The sequence below is a fragment of the Zootermopsis nevadensis genome, unplaced genomic scaffold (assembly GCF_977971745.1).
Source record: "Zootermopsis nevadensis isolate Lab colony 2312 unplaced genomic scaffold, Znev_1.0 Znev_ptg000028l, whole genome shotgun sequence".
In the NCBI taxonomy this organism is placed as follows: Eukaryota; Metazoa; Arthropoda; class Insecta; order Blattodea; family Termopsidae; genus Zootermopsis; species Zootermopsis nevadensis.
Genome location: NW_028259160.1, coordinates 5,906,568 through 5,922,749, shown reverse-complemented (window position 1 = coordinate 5,922,749; position 16,182 = coordinate 5,906,568). Strand labels below are relative to the sequence as shown.

Genomic DNA, 16,182 nt, shown 5'->3' with positions numbered 1-16,182 from the left:
GCACATGTCACTCATGTTGTGGTTGCCTTTGTTGTAAACATACTGTATAATGCTTTCTACTCATACATATGCTATGAGGCTTCATCAAGAAGTCTGAGCCATTTAAATTTTATGCATCAGACTGATAAATAGTATGGTAATTTCAGTAGTAAACATTCAAAGATGTGATTTGTTATAGGGTGAAGTTTTTGTGAAATCAATTTGTATTTTATAACCATAGTGAATGATCTCCTTCCCCCCTTATTTTTTCAGTTACTTTACTGGCTCTTTATTTTTGGAGGTGGTACATAGATCTTGATATCTTATGTAACAGGTTCAGTCATTTAGGAACAGATCTGTTGTTATATTTCGGTTAATTAGATTAAATGTGTTTTTAATTGCAGATACATGGATTGGATTTTCACAAAATATGCTGTTGAGAGAAATGACGAAGTGAGGTTGCTCTTGATGAAAGCTATGGCAGAAACATTGAAGTTAGAGGGAGAGGTGCCAAAGTTAAAGGAATTTTCAGTTGTGAGTATTTGTTTTTATAATTATGTAATTGACTCCATTAGTAAATAACCAGAAGTTTTCATTTTCTTTCCAGGAATCTTCTCATGCTCTTAATTTACAGTATTACTGCATGAATTGTTTATTTTATCAGTTGCATGTATTATTAATTTAATTAATTATAGGCTGCAAAAGAAGGGTTATGATCTTGATGGGTTTAGTCTCTGGGCCTATATAAATGAAAAGTGTAAATGATATAGACTGGGAAATTACAGTTCAGCTGCATATACATATTTTACATTTGAACATTTGAGGGAGAAATACACATGGAAGACTTGTAGAATTTATGACATATATGTTTGTTGTTGACAGAACTAATCAAGAATGTTATTTTTCTTCTGTATTTTATTAAAGCTTTAAAACTTAATTGCTGAAATTTTTCTTTGAATAAGTACACAGTTACTTGTCTGTGAAATACCTTGTTTACAATTGATGGGCATTTACAGCTGTTGCTTGCTTGATTGTCTGTTTGTTTGCTCTCCAGCTGAATACTTTGCTGCTCTTGACCTTGCTGTGTGACAATTGTGTTGACTCGACTAAACTGACTGACTTGCACTCCTTTACTTGAGATGCCCCTTCTGTGTGCGTGTTGTTTTTCAGGCTAATGACCTATGACTTCTGATACCAAACCACTTCTGAATCACTGTATACGAATCACATGTTTTGCTTCATAATAGAAATCACAACGCTATTTCCAAGGATGAAATATTTTCTTTTGTACTGATGTAAAATTAAAAGCTCCATTCCTAAAAGCCAAAAACACATACTAACCTCCATGTCATTATGGTTGGTGGTAACTGAAAAAAATATTCTGTTCACTCTTCACTGAAAAGTGTTGTTGCATATATTACCATTTATATTGAATTGTTGTAACATTGGGGTTTTTGAATTGTTGCAGGTGCTGATGACCCAGTTACAAACAGCATTAGAGAATACCGACCTGCCAGAATTACTCATGGGAACGGTTGATGTCATTATATTGTTGACAGAAATTTATCCATCAACATTTACCAAACATTTCAGGGTAAAATGATTCATTAAGCAGGCCTTAAGAAATCTTAATATAGAACTCAAAACTGTGCCCAAATATTAATAGCCATAGTAGAAAGAAAAGAAGAAAAAAAAAAAGGAGGAAATATATTTTAATCATAGGTTATAATACTTTTTGCATAGAAATTTTCACTGTGTTGTGTGGTGTCTTTGAATAGTTACTGCTTCAAGGCCAGTGCTGTTAATTAGGGTGTAAAACATGGTAGATTTCAGTTGGCTGTTCTTTAAACCTTGAAGGAATGTTGGATAGGATTGCATTGTGCAACCAATCATTATACATATAAATGATTCTGTTGTATTTATATTTTATGTTCTTTGGTAATTGTATCTCATAGGATACAGTGGACATTTTGGTTGGATGGCACATAGATGGAAGTCAGGCAATTACTGTGACCCAATATGCATCATGCAGCCTGCAGAAGCTAAATCGTTATTGGGTGGCAGACCTCCAGTTCTCGCTCACCTTGTTGGGACAGTTTCTTGAAGATATGGAAGCGTATGGAGAAGATCTTGTGTTCCCAACATCAGGGCGTTCATCCCCTGCTGAGGATCCTCCTCCAACACCAGAAGACTGCATCTTAAGAATTACTTCTCTCATAAGGTAAGAATGTCTCAGAGTTTGACACATTTGAATTATTAACAGTAATTTTGCCAGTTTCTGTATTTTTTCAGTTAAGACCTGTTATGTTTTCTGTTTTCAGTGTAAAGAACTAATACCTATCCTAGAAGCAGCGATGTAACTTTATGTAATGGTGAATAACAGGAATTTCTTACTCAGAAAACATCAAAATATTTAACAGTCTAGAAATTTACATTTGCTCTTTAGGAACAATTTTAGCTGTTGAAAAATTGTCTGGAGTTCAGCTAATAAAAAATTAAGTTCTTGCTATATAAAAAACGTTTACTTCCTTTAGGTTCAGAACATGTACATCTCTGAAGTGAAATATTTTTGAAGTTTATGTTTGTGAATTTTTTTCTTTCTTTCTTTGCCCTTAACCTTTATGCATAGCATTTTGTGATCAGATTGGTCAACAAATTTGGTTGATGGTATGAAAACTGAAAAGTTACGCATTGTGTGTGTGTGTGTATGTAGATCAGTTATATGCTGTGCAGCTAGAAACAATTGTGCAATACATTTTGGAATTATTATGGAATATATTGGTTTATGTATAAATAACATGTTGCTAAGAAAGCAGTATTGTGATTATTTATTCCAAATCATTATTTTCTGTCTCTTGTGACAGTTTTGGGTACGCTTTTAATTTTTGTTACTGACATTAGTATGTTCTTTTATTTCATTCTAGAGTGTTCAACACTGTTACAAAGAGTCTAGGACAACATTTAAATCCAACCGTGTCACCAGCGGTTGCTTGGACATTCATAACAGACTGTTTTGCCAAGATGCTGCGTACTGTGGTTAAAGCCTTGGACATTTGTATGGATGAAGATTTAATAGTTACAGGTATGCACAGATATCTGGTAAACCAAGCAGGTCCTCGTTGAAACATAATGCAGGACTTTTCTTTGGTATTGATTTAGTGTTCTGTCTGACGACAGGTCCATTGTTCTGCCCAAAAAGAGTTCGCCAGTTTTCCCTATTCGCAGCTTCTCATTTTAACTCCTGAAACTTCATCTCCTTTCCTTGCTTGAGATCGTCAGTTAGTTGTATCAGTCTTCTTCCCAGTCCTCGCTTTCCTTCAACCTGGCCTTCGATGATATCACTCAGTAATCCATTCCTTCTCATAATATGTCCCAGCCAGCTTTCCTTCGTGTAATCGCCTGCAGAATGTTTCTTTGCTCGTTGACTCTCCTCAATACTTCTTCGTTGGTCACTCGATCCGTCCACCTGATCTTCTCTATTCTTCTCCAACACCACATTTCAAAACTCTCCAGGTATTTCTGTTTCTTCTTCCTTAGTGTCCAAGTCTCTGCTCCATACAGCGCGACACTCCATACGTAACACTTCACTAGTTTCTTCTTCATCTCCAAGCCCAACTTGCTAGTGAGAATTATCCTCTTCTTGACAAAAGTTGCCTTGGCCATGGCTATCCTTGCTTTTACCTCCTTGGTGTATAGAGCATCCGTCGTGATTATGCTTCCCAAGTACTTGAAGTGCTCCACATTCTCCAGCTGTTGGTTTCCAACTACAACGTTCAATGGTTCTGCTCTCGGTGCTATCCTCATTACCTTTGATTTTTCAATGTTGATTTCCATTCCATACTCGCTACCTCTTTCCACTAACTTGTCCATCATGTTCTGTAATTCCTCCTCTTCCTTCGCCAATACTACTAAGTCGTCTGCATATTTTACAGTTGTTATCACTCTTCCTCCAATTTTGAAGTCTCCTGTTCCCTCCAGAGCTTCCTTGGCAAGCCATTCCCCATACAGGTTAAAAAGAATTGGTGATAAGCAGCATCCCTGTCTTACACCTCTACCTATCTCAACGCTGTTGGTGTCTCCTGAGTCCAGTGTCTCTTTGACTTTTTGCTGCATGTACAGGTTTTCGATTAGTCTTCTATTTTCTTTGGTAAGTGCATATATTGTAAAGTATATGGAGATGCAAAGGAAATTGAAATTATTTATCCCAAAATTGTAAACCCATGTTTCTCATGCAAGAGTACTGTTGTAAAATGATATACTTCATTTATAGATTGAACAACATTTGCGTTCTGGTTTATATATATTTTTTTGTACATGTACCTTGATTTTCCGGTTTACATTATTCTCAGCTTCAATCTGAGGCCATCTAACCAGTCTTTTTATGCAGATCAGTCCGTTTTTCCTTTTCCTAAACTACATTGTTTTAGCCTGTTTTTCCTTTAAAAAAATGAAAGGAAGGAAAATAGACTTCCAAGATTACAATGCTGTTTATGCATGTATGTGTCCTTACCAACTTTTGAAACAAATTTACTAATTTCCTTGAAACCGAGGAGGCTACCCCCAACTTCAAAATTTTTATTTCCCACAATTGGTAATAACATGACTGACATATGAATTTGTGATGTGGGAGCTACAGTTGTGTCAATTTGTATTGTTATGAAATTCTGTATAGTAATAACTCATCAAAAAAATTTACATTTTCTGTTAAGGTAATATTTTTGTAGAGTATAAAACTGCATGGTTGCTGTGTGAACATTTTTTTTATAGCTTTTAGTTTTATACTAATAGCTATCACACTGTTGGAGTGATGCATTTAAAATTTAATACAGATGTAGATCATAAATGTACCTACATGTTGTAAGATTTGAGGTTTTCACAGCGGTGAGTATGAAGATTTCTGTCTTCTGGGATGTTGCGCTGTGTAGTCTGGTTGATGCTAACCAACGTTTCAGAGGTCATACTGCCTCCGTCATCATCGCCCTGATGACGCAGGCAGTATGACCTCTGAAATTTTGGTTAGCATCGACCAGACTACACAGCGCAACAACCCAGAAGACAGAAATCTTCATATCTGCATGTTGTTATGCATGAAATATTGCTTGTAAGTATAATAATAAAAGCATAAGATATGTGTAACTAAAACTTTGTGCTTGAACTGTTCTCAGTAATCTATCCCGAGGAACTCCGGCACATAATAATGTATAGGATTTGAGGTTTTCACAGCAGCGAGTCTGAAGATTGCTGTCGTCTGGGTTATTCCATTCTACCAGACTACACGGCACAATAACCCAGAAGACGGCAATCTTCACTTAATAATATACTGGAAAGAAATGTTAATGGAACTCAAGTTTGTTTGCTTGCAGTTTCCCATGGTAAGCCACGGTGGTCTAGCGATTAGAACGCTGGCCTTGTAATCCTGGGGTCTCGGGTTCGATACCCGGTGGTGCCCGAATTTATAACTTTTGTTGGTCAAGGCCGTGGTCTAGGCAACACGGAGTTTTCCTCCGGGGGCTTCCCCGGTTTCTCCATGGCATCCCATTCACACACAGAAGAAGGCAATGGCAAACCACTTCTGGATCATTTGCCAAGAATGTATATGAAGAGGTCCCAGTCCAAGAAAAGGATGGAAGGATCCTGTTCATATGGACCTGTCGTCAGACAGAACACTAAATAAATAATAATAAGTTTCCCATGATTAACTTTCCTTTCATTAAAGTGTGGAACCAATTAACCTCCCTCCTAATAAACCTTAAATGATCTTTATATTTTAAAATATAACAGGCAGGATGTGGTATTATTATACCAGTGTTTACTTGATTTTCATAATTGACTAAAGTTGACTGATAGCGTCACATTTTAAATCTTCTAGCATTCATATTTACAACACTTATTGACTCTTTGTTGGCTAAGTATCTTTCCTAATGAGTTTTTTTGTTAAACAGCTAATGAATGCACTTGCTTGCTGCTGTTGCATTTGCAATCAAAGACTTCATCAGCTAATGAGATGCTGTATGGACTGATAGATACACAGCTTTCACTAGTGCCACAGCTTGCAGACTTCACCATTATATCCATGCTCAAGATGATTGCAAAGGTTGGTGCAGTATATGAGATTTAAGATTTTCCTTGCATCTGACATTTGTGGGTTGTGATCTTCTGGGTTATAATGCTGTGTTGTCTTTCAGGCAGTTACCACAATTTCATAGGAACTTGCGAAGCGAGTCAATTTGTGGTGGTGTTAGATTATATATGAAGGGTGGTCAATAGGAAAGAGGAAACAGGAGAGAATCTAAAATGGAAAATTTGCAAGAAAGATCCTGAAAAAGGATAGCTTTCTGCAAATGCCTTTCTAAGGGCCACAGTGGTGTATCTTAAATAAGGACTCGACTGCTTTTTTCCATATGCTTTTCACTTCATTATTAATTTATTATCCTATTATCTGATGCTGCATAGTCTATGCTACTAACAGTGTTATAAATAAAATATATGTATAAATTCTAAAAGTTTTGTGCCATGGCCCATGTGGAATGTATTTCATGGCTAGAGTGTTAGTATTGTGACTATGAAGGGTTCAGTAATTCTATCGTTTGCTTTGCTAGTTCATTCAAGATTTGCATAAACTGGGGCAATTGTTTGTGTAACATAGGAAGATTTATAGACATTCTATAATGAAGCTGGAACCATTTCTTGTATAATTTTTGTGAGTCCCTACATAGACTGTACGAGAGGTGAGTGCAAATCTGCCCCTGGAACTCGTGCAGAAGCTTCTGGGATCTGACTCACCCCTGCTGGAGCTGCGTTTTTCACCCTCTCTAAACGTCCAGGCAGAAGTCTTGGCAGTATACCATAGTCTTCTTAACCTAAAGAATATCCCATTACTGCAGGAAGCATACAGGTATGTTTTTTCATTGCTAGTTCTTTTAGGTTCAAGTTGTCTCAACTTTTCTTACAAGGATATGTTATTATTTGAGACTTGACATTCTCTACTGTGATTGTGTTAGCACCTAACTACTGTACAGGACCTAGCTGGTGTTTACAATTTCTGTACTAGAACTTGGTTACAGATATAGCTTGTGTTTTTTTTAATCAAACATTTTCAGTACAGACATTACGAGTTGTGTGGCGGTAGTGATTTGTCATGGAAAGAAATAAACAGACACATTAGAATCTTGTTGGTGTTGCAAGTGTTTATTCCCAGAAACATTTTGTCACATTAGATTATGGTTTTTCAGGTATGTTCTTGGAGATCTTGAGGTAGCATACAGAATGTATGTGCCATCTATAGAAGAATTGTGCCAGCAGAATCCTCACACAAATCTTGTGTACATTATGGACAATGTGGAAACTGTGATTATATTTCATCTCCGTGCTCTTGCAGATCTAGGTAACAGTTGTATTTCTTTTATTGTAAAATTTGTCTTGCAGCTTTTGAAGCATCATAGTTTATTATCATAAGCAGCATGACATCATAGTTTTTAAAAAACAATTTAGTCATGGATGAGAATTACTTTTTCAATTTGAGATGAAATTGAAATGAGAATTATAAAAATGTAAAAATGAGAATGAGAATATTCTCTACTAAACCAGTTTTTCACTGTAATCACAATTTATACCCATTGTCATTTTTTTCGGTTTGAATCAGATTCCTTATTATTTAAAAGTTTTCTTAAATTATTGTATTTAAGAATAATCACTTCTAGGGACATGTTCTTTTTTAGTTTAGTCACTTGAATCTGAAGACTGTGATTGCTGATTTCAGGTCCTTTCTTACAACTGGCTGCTTCTAAAAACTTTGGCACATAAGTTATTTAGTAACAGCATGTAATATTTTATTTCAGTGTGTAATAATTTACATCAGGGTTGCAATAGTTGATAATACTGTTACAGATTTATATATGGAGAAAAAATCTTCAAAACTTTTGATTTAAGTTTGTGGTAGGGATTTGTATTCAGAATTTCAAGATACAGTGAAACCCCTTGTGTACACTTTTTTGCAGTGATGGAAAGTATAATTTGCAGGAAATCAGAAAATCAAAAGCTTAACCTGTATGTCATCTCAGTATCAGTCATCCTTTGGGTCTTTTGCTTTTCACTTAAATTCCAGAATACATGTATTTATATTCATTTTTTAATATGTTTGAAAGTACTAATATTTTTCTTTCTGGGTTCTTTATATGTGTATTTAGTCTCAGTAAACTGCAAAAAACATAAGTTTCCATTCAAAAATTATAATGTAATATTTTTGTATTTTACTTTTATAGCAAATGCAAGTAATTCCATCATTGGAATGTGGGCATTGAAACCTAGCATCTTGGAGTTGCTGGCTGTGAAGTTGCTGCCTTATGACAAGGATTTGGCACAGCACAGCCCAGTGTTGCAATACTCTGTTCTCTACCTGCTTTATAGTCATTGTTCAAGGTGAGGAGGATTAATAGGGAGAAAATATGGTATTTTCTTGATTTGAGATAAATGTTTTTGCTTTAATTTTCCTTCATAAGTTTAGAGGAGGGGGGTTGCTTATTATATTTGCATATGGAAACATGTTTTAAAAGTCAAAATATATTAAAATTGTTTGTGGGGAAATTTACTATTAGAATTGTAATGTTTTTCTACACACGCACATTTTATCCTGTTCTCTGTTTTTGTATTTACTGAGTGGTTGTTAGCCAGTATTTTTTAAGAACATTTTATAATGTGATGTGATTCCTTATTTAAATTGTTTTTGCTCCTGCTCAATCGAGAATGGTGGCATGTAGGTATGCATGTTGTAAAATAGGGGTTATATTGGATTGATAGGAACCAAAATTTAATTTGGCCACTTTTAGTATAGACACTCCAATACCAAATTCCATCAGCCAGTTCAGTAATTTTTGGAAATGAAATATGCGGACAGACATGACCTCTCTCTGTTATGCAACAAATGTGTGCCTAATTTGACCAAGTAGGGTGTTGATATCAGAGGGTTAATTTCAGTCATTCACAACTGCTCTCTATATTCTTTTCTAGGTACAATCATTTTGTGTCCAGCAGTGGTTTGGTAAGTTCTGCACATGGCAGATCAAATGTACATGATATTCTTGGTTTGCCGGTCACTCTCGGTTCAGAAGTACCCACAACGTCTCCCACCAGTGGACACCTCTCTATCATTCTTGGTCTGCTTGCAAATATGCTCTCACAGGTTTGTGCAGTTGTCTTCAGCTGTCATGTAGAATATACTATTCTGTACAGGATGATAAGTATGAAAAGTGTATAGCTTTGTGAACTGCTTCATGGTACTTTATACCAAGCTGTATGATATTCTCAAATTTTATTCTACAGGACCTCTGATACTCAGGGTTCTAAGGATTTTATTAATATCAAGACTAATTTATTTTACTCATATTTAAATTATGAGCCTGAAAGCTGTTGGCTATAATGTAATCATTTCTTGTCTGTAAATACCAAAAATAGTACATTAAATACCTTATGAAACATCTGCATAGAACCACTGGATACAAGTGTTACTGCACAGTGACTAACATTTCCTACTTCTTATTCGGAGGTTCTTGCTTTCATTCATGGTCCAAAGACTGGTTATTTTGGGTAAACTTTTTGTATAGTCGGCACAGTAGTTTTTGGCTGGTGGAGAAGCTAGCGGAATTGGCGGACAGGCCTAGTCTGTGTACCTGAGGTGGCATGGTCATTGTATTTCTTTTGTTTGGGCGTTCAGTCACACAAGCTGCTCGGTGCAGTCAGCATTATACTATCGCAAAAGACACTCGCTCCTAGCCTTCCCCTTGAAAATTCCACCGGCCAAAAACTACTTCGCCGACTATACCTTTGGCCACTTTATTCATGGTCTTATTGATGTCTTCTTCTTTTACAGGAAACATCGGAGGAAACGAGACTGTTGGTTCTGTCATGGGCACGTGAACTGCTTGCTCAAGCTCAACCTTACATGACTGTACTGCATCAGACAGCTGAGTTTGAGAAAATCTTGTGTACCATTGTTGGTGCTGGCTTCCATCATAGTGCAGCAATTGTTTTAGGAGTTGCAGGAAATGTTGAGCAGGTGTTAGCTGCCAAGGAGGTGCCTTGGAAAGTAAGAACACTTCGTGTTTGCATCTCTTTGATTTTGCATTAAGATACTGCACTTGTGTTGAATGGTATTTTTCTTTGATTTACTAGTTTTTATAGGTTGATTGATGGTCATTAAATGATGTAATCTGCTGTGTAACTTTTGACTTCTCAACTGGTACAGCTGCCTTTCACCAACTACTCCTTCGTCTATTTAGAGGTTTTTTTGGAAACAGTGCTTTCCAACATGTTTTTGGTATAACTTATTCTGATCTTTAGGTTCTAGATATCTTAATATTATAAGTATGGTTTACAGATCTGAAATTACTATTTTACAGTAGTGGCATTGTAGACTGTACTACATGGAGTTCATTACAACACATTTCTTAAAGTGTATGCTTCTGTTTGTTCTTTATGTCTGGCTGATTCTCATAATAAGTAGGCTTTGAGATTCTCATGATACTGAGTGTAAAGTTGCTTGTTTTCTGGTTCGTAGCGCCATGTAGTCTGGTAGTCCACCAGCATTTCTGGGGTCCTTGCAACCTCTTATCATCTGTGCACAGCTTACTTGTCCTGGTGATGGAGGCAGGAAGGACCTCTGGAATTTTAATAAACTTCTACCAGACTATACAGTGCTACAACTCAGAAGACAGCCATCATTGATTCTCATAATGTTTCAATCTGTTGGTATGTCTTCAGGGTACGCTTTTGTCCAAGATTTTTGAGCTTTGCGTTCTGCATCTGAACTCAACGAACAACAGAGTTAGGACAAAGTTCAGTCAGCTGTTGTCCCTAGTGCCCTGGTATGTCACTGTTTCAAGACTAACAGATATGAGTCATGCTGTGGATGTGAAGGTCTGTATGCATCAAATTCTACACACTTCTGAAATTTTGTAAAATAGTGGTGTTGAGAATGAATTTTTGGAAGTTATTTTGTTCTTGACTGATCGTTAATGGGTTGTATTCTGTTCAGTATTGATGTTAATACTGTTTGAAGATTGTTAATTTGTTTCTGGTCTCATGTTATATTGGTGACATGTGTGTAACTACATACATGATCAGTGATGTATCACTTTTTGTCTTAATGGAAGGTGTCAGTTACAGATTAACTGCAGTGTCTATGTAGTGTATTAATAGAAACTATTATTCCTGTTGAATGATTCAATGTGTAACATTTTAGCTGTTGATGAATACAGTTTATTCATTTCCATGATAAGCCTACTGTATACAATGTGCAGAGATTTGCATTGTCACTGCATTGTAGTTAGTGTGACAGTTTGTTCCTTGTATCTGTGCTAATCATATATTTACAGGTAATATAGTTAATTATGTATACTTTTAGAACAAACCCCTGCAAGAACTGTCAGGTTTTACCCTTGACATCCTGCATGCCGCACAGACTCATCATTTGTTAAGGGGCTGTTGTGGTGATATGCAGCCACAGAATTTCCGGAAGTTCATGGGTTATCTCCTGCAGGGTGTACATCACAGGTGAGTGAAATTAATTTGCCTTATATTGTGTGGGAATAGGGGGTTTAAACCTCTGTACTACAGTGCTGCTAACCGTACTTTAACTCCAGAGTTAATGATTGTTTAATGGCTTGCTACTGTGATGCACATTCTGCTTGACCATACAAGTTATGATGCTGAAGGTTCAAATTTTCTTTCATTCAGTGTTCCATTGATAGTGATCCAATGTCAATAATCTGTGTTCAGTTTCTTCAATATGGAGTGAAGTTCTGATTGTGCCCACATTTAGTGAAATCTCATATGTAAAGAATATTTTTTCTGATCCCAGCAGAAGCCTGATATAATGCATTATTTTTGCATATTTAGTCAATAACCTGAATGTAATAGGAGATAAATTTATTTTTATTTATTTATATTTATAGTTTTTTGTTGTTGATGATCATGAATATGTTGAATTAGTTCACATTATATAGCATTGAATGATAAGTTAATTGGTGGATAATAAATTGGAAAGGATATTAAAGGAAACAGTTATGGCTTAATTTAAGGTACAATCTTCATACTTTCCCAGGGATAAGGAAAACCACAAAGGACCTGTTAGAAAAGCTGAATTCAAGGATGAGAGTTGAATTTGGGCCTTCCAGAACATGAAGGAGTGCTAACCACCCAGCTTAACTGCTATGTTTGATTATATGCCTCGATTGCATGGTGCTTGGGCACAGAGGCATCTTTACAATTACCTCTACAGAAAATGTGATTTATTTACTCTCTTCTTGTGCAGTAAGTTAAAGTGTGACAGCTTTTCATTGTTGCAGTGATAACAATTGGCTGCAAGACATATTCTGCAGCTGCTGGCCACTGCAGCCATCACCTCGGACTGCAGATGAAGATAAGGCCATCTGTATGTTTGGTAACTTGGCGCTTGCATCCAGTTTAGTTCTGCTCTCGTGGGCTGCTTCAGAAGCAGCTCATCTGTGTGTCATGTACAAGTTACGTACACCGCTAGGAAAGCCACAGGACACCTTCACTAACATCGAAGGTAAATAGGGTTGTTCACTCTGTGATTTTAACTTTTCAATGTGTACTTTATTTCTGTTTGCTAATGCTGTCCATTCAAGCATCCCAGACAATTGTATCCATAAATTGTTTTTAAATCAGTAGTTTGTAAGTAAATATTTGCCAGTGCTGCATTCATACATCAGATGAAGAGACAAGCTTTATTAGTTCTTAGCAGGTGTGAATGTTTTCTAAATCTGTAAGAAGCTTCAGTAATTGTACTTGTAGTGGCTGTGCCATATCTCATGCAGTTAGTCATTGGCATCTCATTGCAGAGACCGAAGTTTACAGCCAGGTTAGCATTGTAGGATTTGTGGTTTTTTCTGTGTGTTTTGGTTTTTCCATCAGTATTGTTCCACTGCTACTCCATATTCACACATGTATCGTCTGGGGGATTGTCAGTGGGCCAGAAGAAAATGAATTTTAAATCTGGACATATTAATCACCCCCTCTACTCTCTCCAAATATTTTATGATTTATGACAGTATTTTGAGAATCACTGTTTATACATGTGACCATGTTTGAACATGCTTTCTCAAATTAATTTAAGTTAATTAAAATACCAGATGTATGCAAGAATCTCATATATTGGTGATAAAGTATATTGTTTTATTTTATTGGTTTTATATGTAGCTGTACTAAAATTCTTTGGTTTTGCAATGTGTATATCATATTCTTTGTGTTTGAGCTGTTTTAATTTATTTTCTTTATATTACTTTTTCTTGCTGAAATTTTTTCTGTTTCCATAATACAGTGAAGTGCTTATTTTAGAATTTATTCATTTGGTTTTCTTATGGTATCCTAAGAACCACAACACCCGTATAAACCCTGGGAGGTCAGAGTTTCTTGAATGTCTTCTGCTTATTTTCTGTTTGGAGTTTTTTCTTTTTCTTTTTGAATGTCAAGGGGATATTGGCACATCTGTGCAGGTTTGTTTTAGGGGTATATCAGTATCCAAATTCTTAAATTCAAACTCAAATAATGCCTCACACATAGCTTGAATTTGGACCCAAGTGTGATCATTCCATTTATTTCTATCTACTCATTATGTATTATTTTCATGAAACTTGAGGGTATATTTTAATTTTTTTAGCACTATTTCATTTTAGTTATAAAATGCTTATTATGTGAGAATGTGTATAACATCAAAGTAGCAGCCATGATTATTGTTAGCCAGTCGTAGGTATCCCATCTCAGAAATGAATTTCCTGTCATTGCAAAGGCTGGTAAAATCTATGGGCTGATTTGGTGATACATTGGTTATAGTGGAGCGATTTTGAGGTTTGATCTTAATTGTTGACACTGATTTGTAAAATGAAAGGAAAATTAGTGTTAACCAAATTATATGCAGGTTCTAAAGATTAGATTAGAGCTAACTCTGAAATTGTTTGTTTTGTCTCAGAAAGTGACAATGTTCAACACACTTACATAATGCAGTGACCATTACCACAGTCCATCTTAGATAATCAGTTAGGTTTGGTTAAATAGGGACGTTAGCCACAGAATCAACAGTATTTGGAAGATCCTGTCAGATCCCATTCTTTTAGCATGTTTTTTTTTCCAATTTTCTACTGTTGTGTAAAATATGTTTTTGAAGAAATGTTTAATTCTGTTATTCATTTCTTTCAGATTATATTCATACTGACAAATTATTTGTTTTCAGGAGCCATAAAGAGTCTGGCTCGTGAGATCAACCAGCAGCAAGTAGGCCCAGAAGAATCCTCTCTTCCTTATTTCAAAGAGACAATGACAACCACCAATGGCAAGCTTGCTGGCACATTGTGTTGTGGAACTTGGGAGCAGCAGAGAGTCAGGCTTTTGCTGGAGTTCTTGGAACACTTGGAGAAGGCAATGCACAATGCTGCTGAGGGATGTGCAACAGCTATGCTACCTCCTCCCAAGGTGTGTAATGCAGTAAATATCCATTAATAGTTATTCCTGAATGGGCAATGTTGTGATGAATCCTTCTCCAGCTTTATTTGTCCTATAATCACTCCTCTGTGTGTCGACTGTGAGTATTTCTCTTTGTATGTTTATTTTCCATTACACCTACTTGGTTGAGCAAACTTTTGAGGTGGGGGTAACTGTAGGGCTGTTGAATGTAGGGTACTGAAGTTTGATGCAGTTATAGATTTTTAAAATGTGCACTTTTTTATAAGGCTGTTTGAAGATGCACATATGCATTTGCTATGTGTGTAGGATGAAAAGAACATGGCAGCCATGTAAAATATATATTTAATTTTGTATTTGATTGTTATTACTGATGAAACATTGGAGCTAAGTATGTGAAATATTGTGCCCAGATTAACATGGAATAAATAGTACTGGAAATGAAGAACAGAAATATATTGCTGAATTGTGTTATTTGTAGTTCCTGCTAGCCACACTATTATAGACTGAAACAATTCAAGGGAAATATTCATAACAGTTCTTTCCAAAGCTTTTGCTTTCTCCATTGCAGTCTGAATGAAAATTACAGATTTTCTTATCTTTCTCACATATGAATGAAGTTAAGTTTGGGAATAGGTTGTGATAATATGGGTTTGATTAGATCAGGTTCCACAACATAAAATGGTATGAAATTAAATTGCAAAGATGTATATCTGATTGACCTGGCCTAGAATTTAGAACTTTTATTTTAATATTTTCAGATCTTGGTTTCTAATATCTGAGATTTAGTTACCAAACTTGCAGAACATTTAGGTACTAGCTACATTGAACACTCCAATACTTTAAAGTGAAACATAATGTTATATTTTTTGTTTCTGTAGTTTTTTAACACATAAAATGCTTTGTTACTTGGGTACTTGGTTATATGAGCTACGTTTCATCCTTATTATCTTGGAACTGCTGTTGCGATGGTCCAAGTTCAGAATAAAATGTATGAAGTAAATTTTGTCATGGTCTTTCAGCCAGTGCGGACATTCTTCCACACAAACAAGAGCACTTGTGGTGAATGGCTGACAAGAATTCGCTCTGCTGTGGTCGTAGTGGCAATCCATGCTGGACAGGCAACTACTGCAATTCGCCATGGGCATTGTATGTTGCAAGATATGGTAGATGCCAACAACACTCAGGTGTGTTGAGACACTTGAGTATCTATATCATTTGTAATAATTGTATCCATCAGTTGGTGAGGCACTTAGAAAACTGAGAAAGAGATGAGAGGTCAGCATTAAGATGGATATTAGTGAGGTGTATTGTGAGGATATAAAGTGTATGGAACTTGTTGAGGATTGCATCTAATTGCAGACTTTGGTGTTAGCAAGAAAGGAAAACCCTGTTCCTACAAAATTACATAATTGCATTACTGAGAGGTTAAAACATACCATTAAAATAAACCCAGTTATGTTGAACTTGAGTTGATTTAGGACGTTGCATGTTTTTTTTTTGAATGATATAAAATATTGATTATTAATCTACACTGTTTCTTCTTGTAGGGTCCTGAGTTTGAAAGGTCTGTGATGCATGTCTGTTGGGCCCTCTGCAAACTTTGTGAACCAGAAGCAATACAAGGACTGAATGCATGGTGTAGAGATGTTGCTGGGCGAAAGTTTGCTTGGCTGAAATTTGCTTCTGAACAAGCCCATGGAAGGTGAGTCCTGGCTGACTGAGGCTGAT

The 16,182-nt window shown here is 36.0% G+C and overlaps 1 protein-coding gene across 1 annotated transcript in view; it reads left to right on the top strand.

Annotated features, from left to right (window-relative positions):
• nonC (serine/threonine-protein kinase Smg1) overlaps positions 1-16,182 on the top strand; it is an 81,504-nt gene that overhangs the window by 3,574 nt on the left and 61,748 nt on the right. Inside the window, exons 4-19 of the mRNA XM_022076819.2 lie at positions 384-513; positions 1,448-1,573; positions 1,935-2,200; positions 2,904-3,061; positions 5,922-6,073; positions 6,696-6,874; positions 7,212-7,363; positions 8,241-8,397; positions 8,986-9,157; positions 9,845-10,060; positions 10,735-10,890; positions 11,378-11,526; positions 12,321-12,544; positions 14,225-14,463; positions 15,474-15,638; positions 16,002-16,156. Coding sequence (XP_021932511.1) covers positions 384-513; positions 1,448-1,573; positions 1,935-2,200; positions 2,904-3,061; positions 5,922-6,073; positions 6,696-6,874; positions 7,212-7,363; positions 8,241-8,397; positions 8,986-9,157; positions 9,845-10,060; positions 10,735-10,890; positions 11,378-11,526; positions 12,321-12,544; positions 14,225-14,463; positions 15,474-15,638; positions 16,002-16,156 — 2,796 coding nt within the window. The remainder of the gene's footprint in view (positions 1-383; positions 514-1,447; positions 1,574-1,934; positions 2,201-2,903; positions 3,062-5,921; positions 6,074-6,695; positions 6,875-7,211; positions 7,364-8,240; positions 8,398-8,985; positions 9,158-9,844; positions 10,061-10,734; positions 10,891-11,377; positions 11,527-12,320; positions 12,545-14,224; positions 14,464-15,473; positions 15,639-16,001; positions 16,157-16,182) is intronic.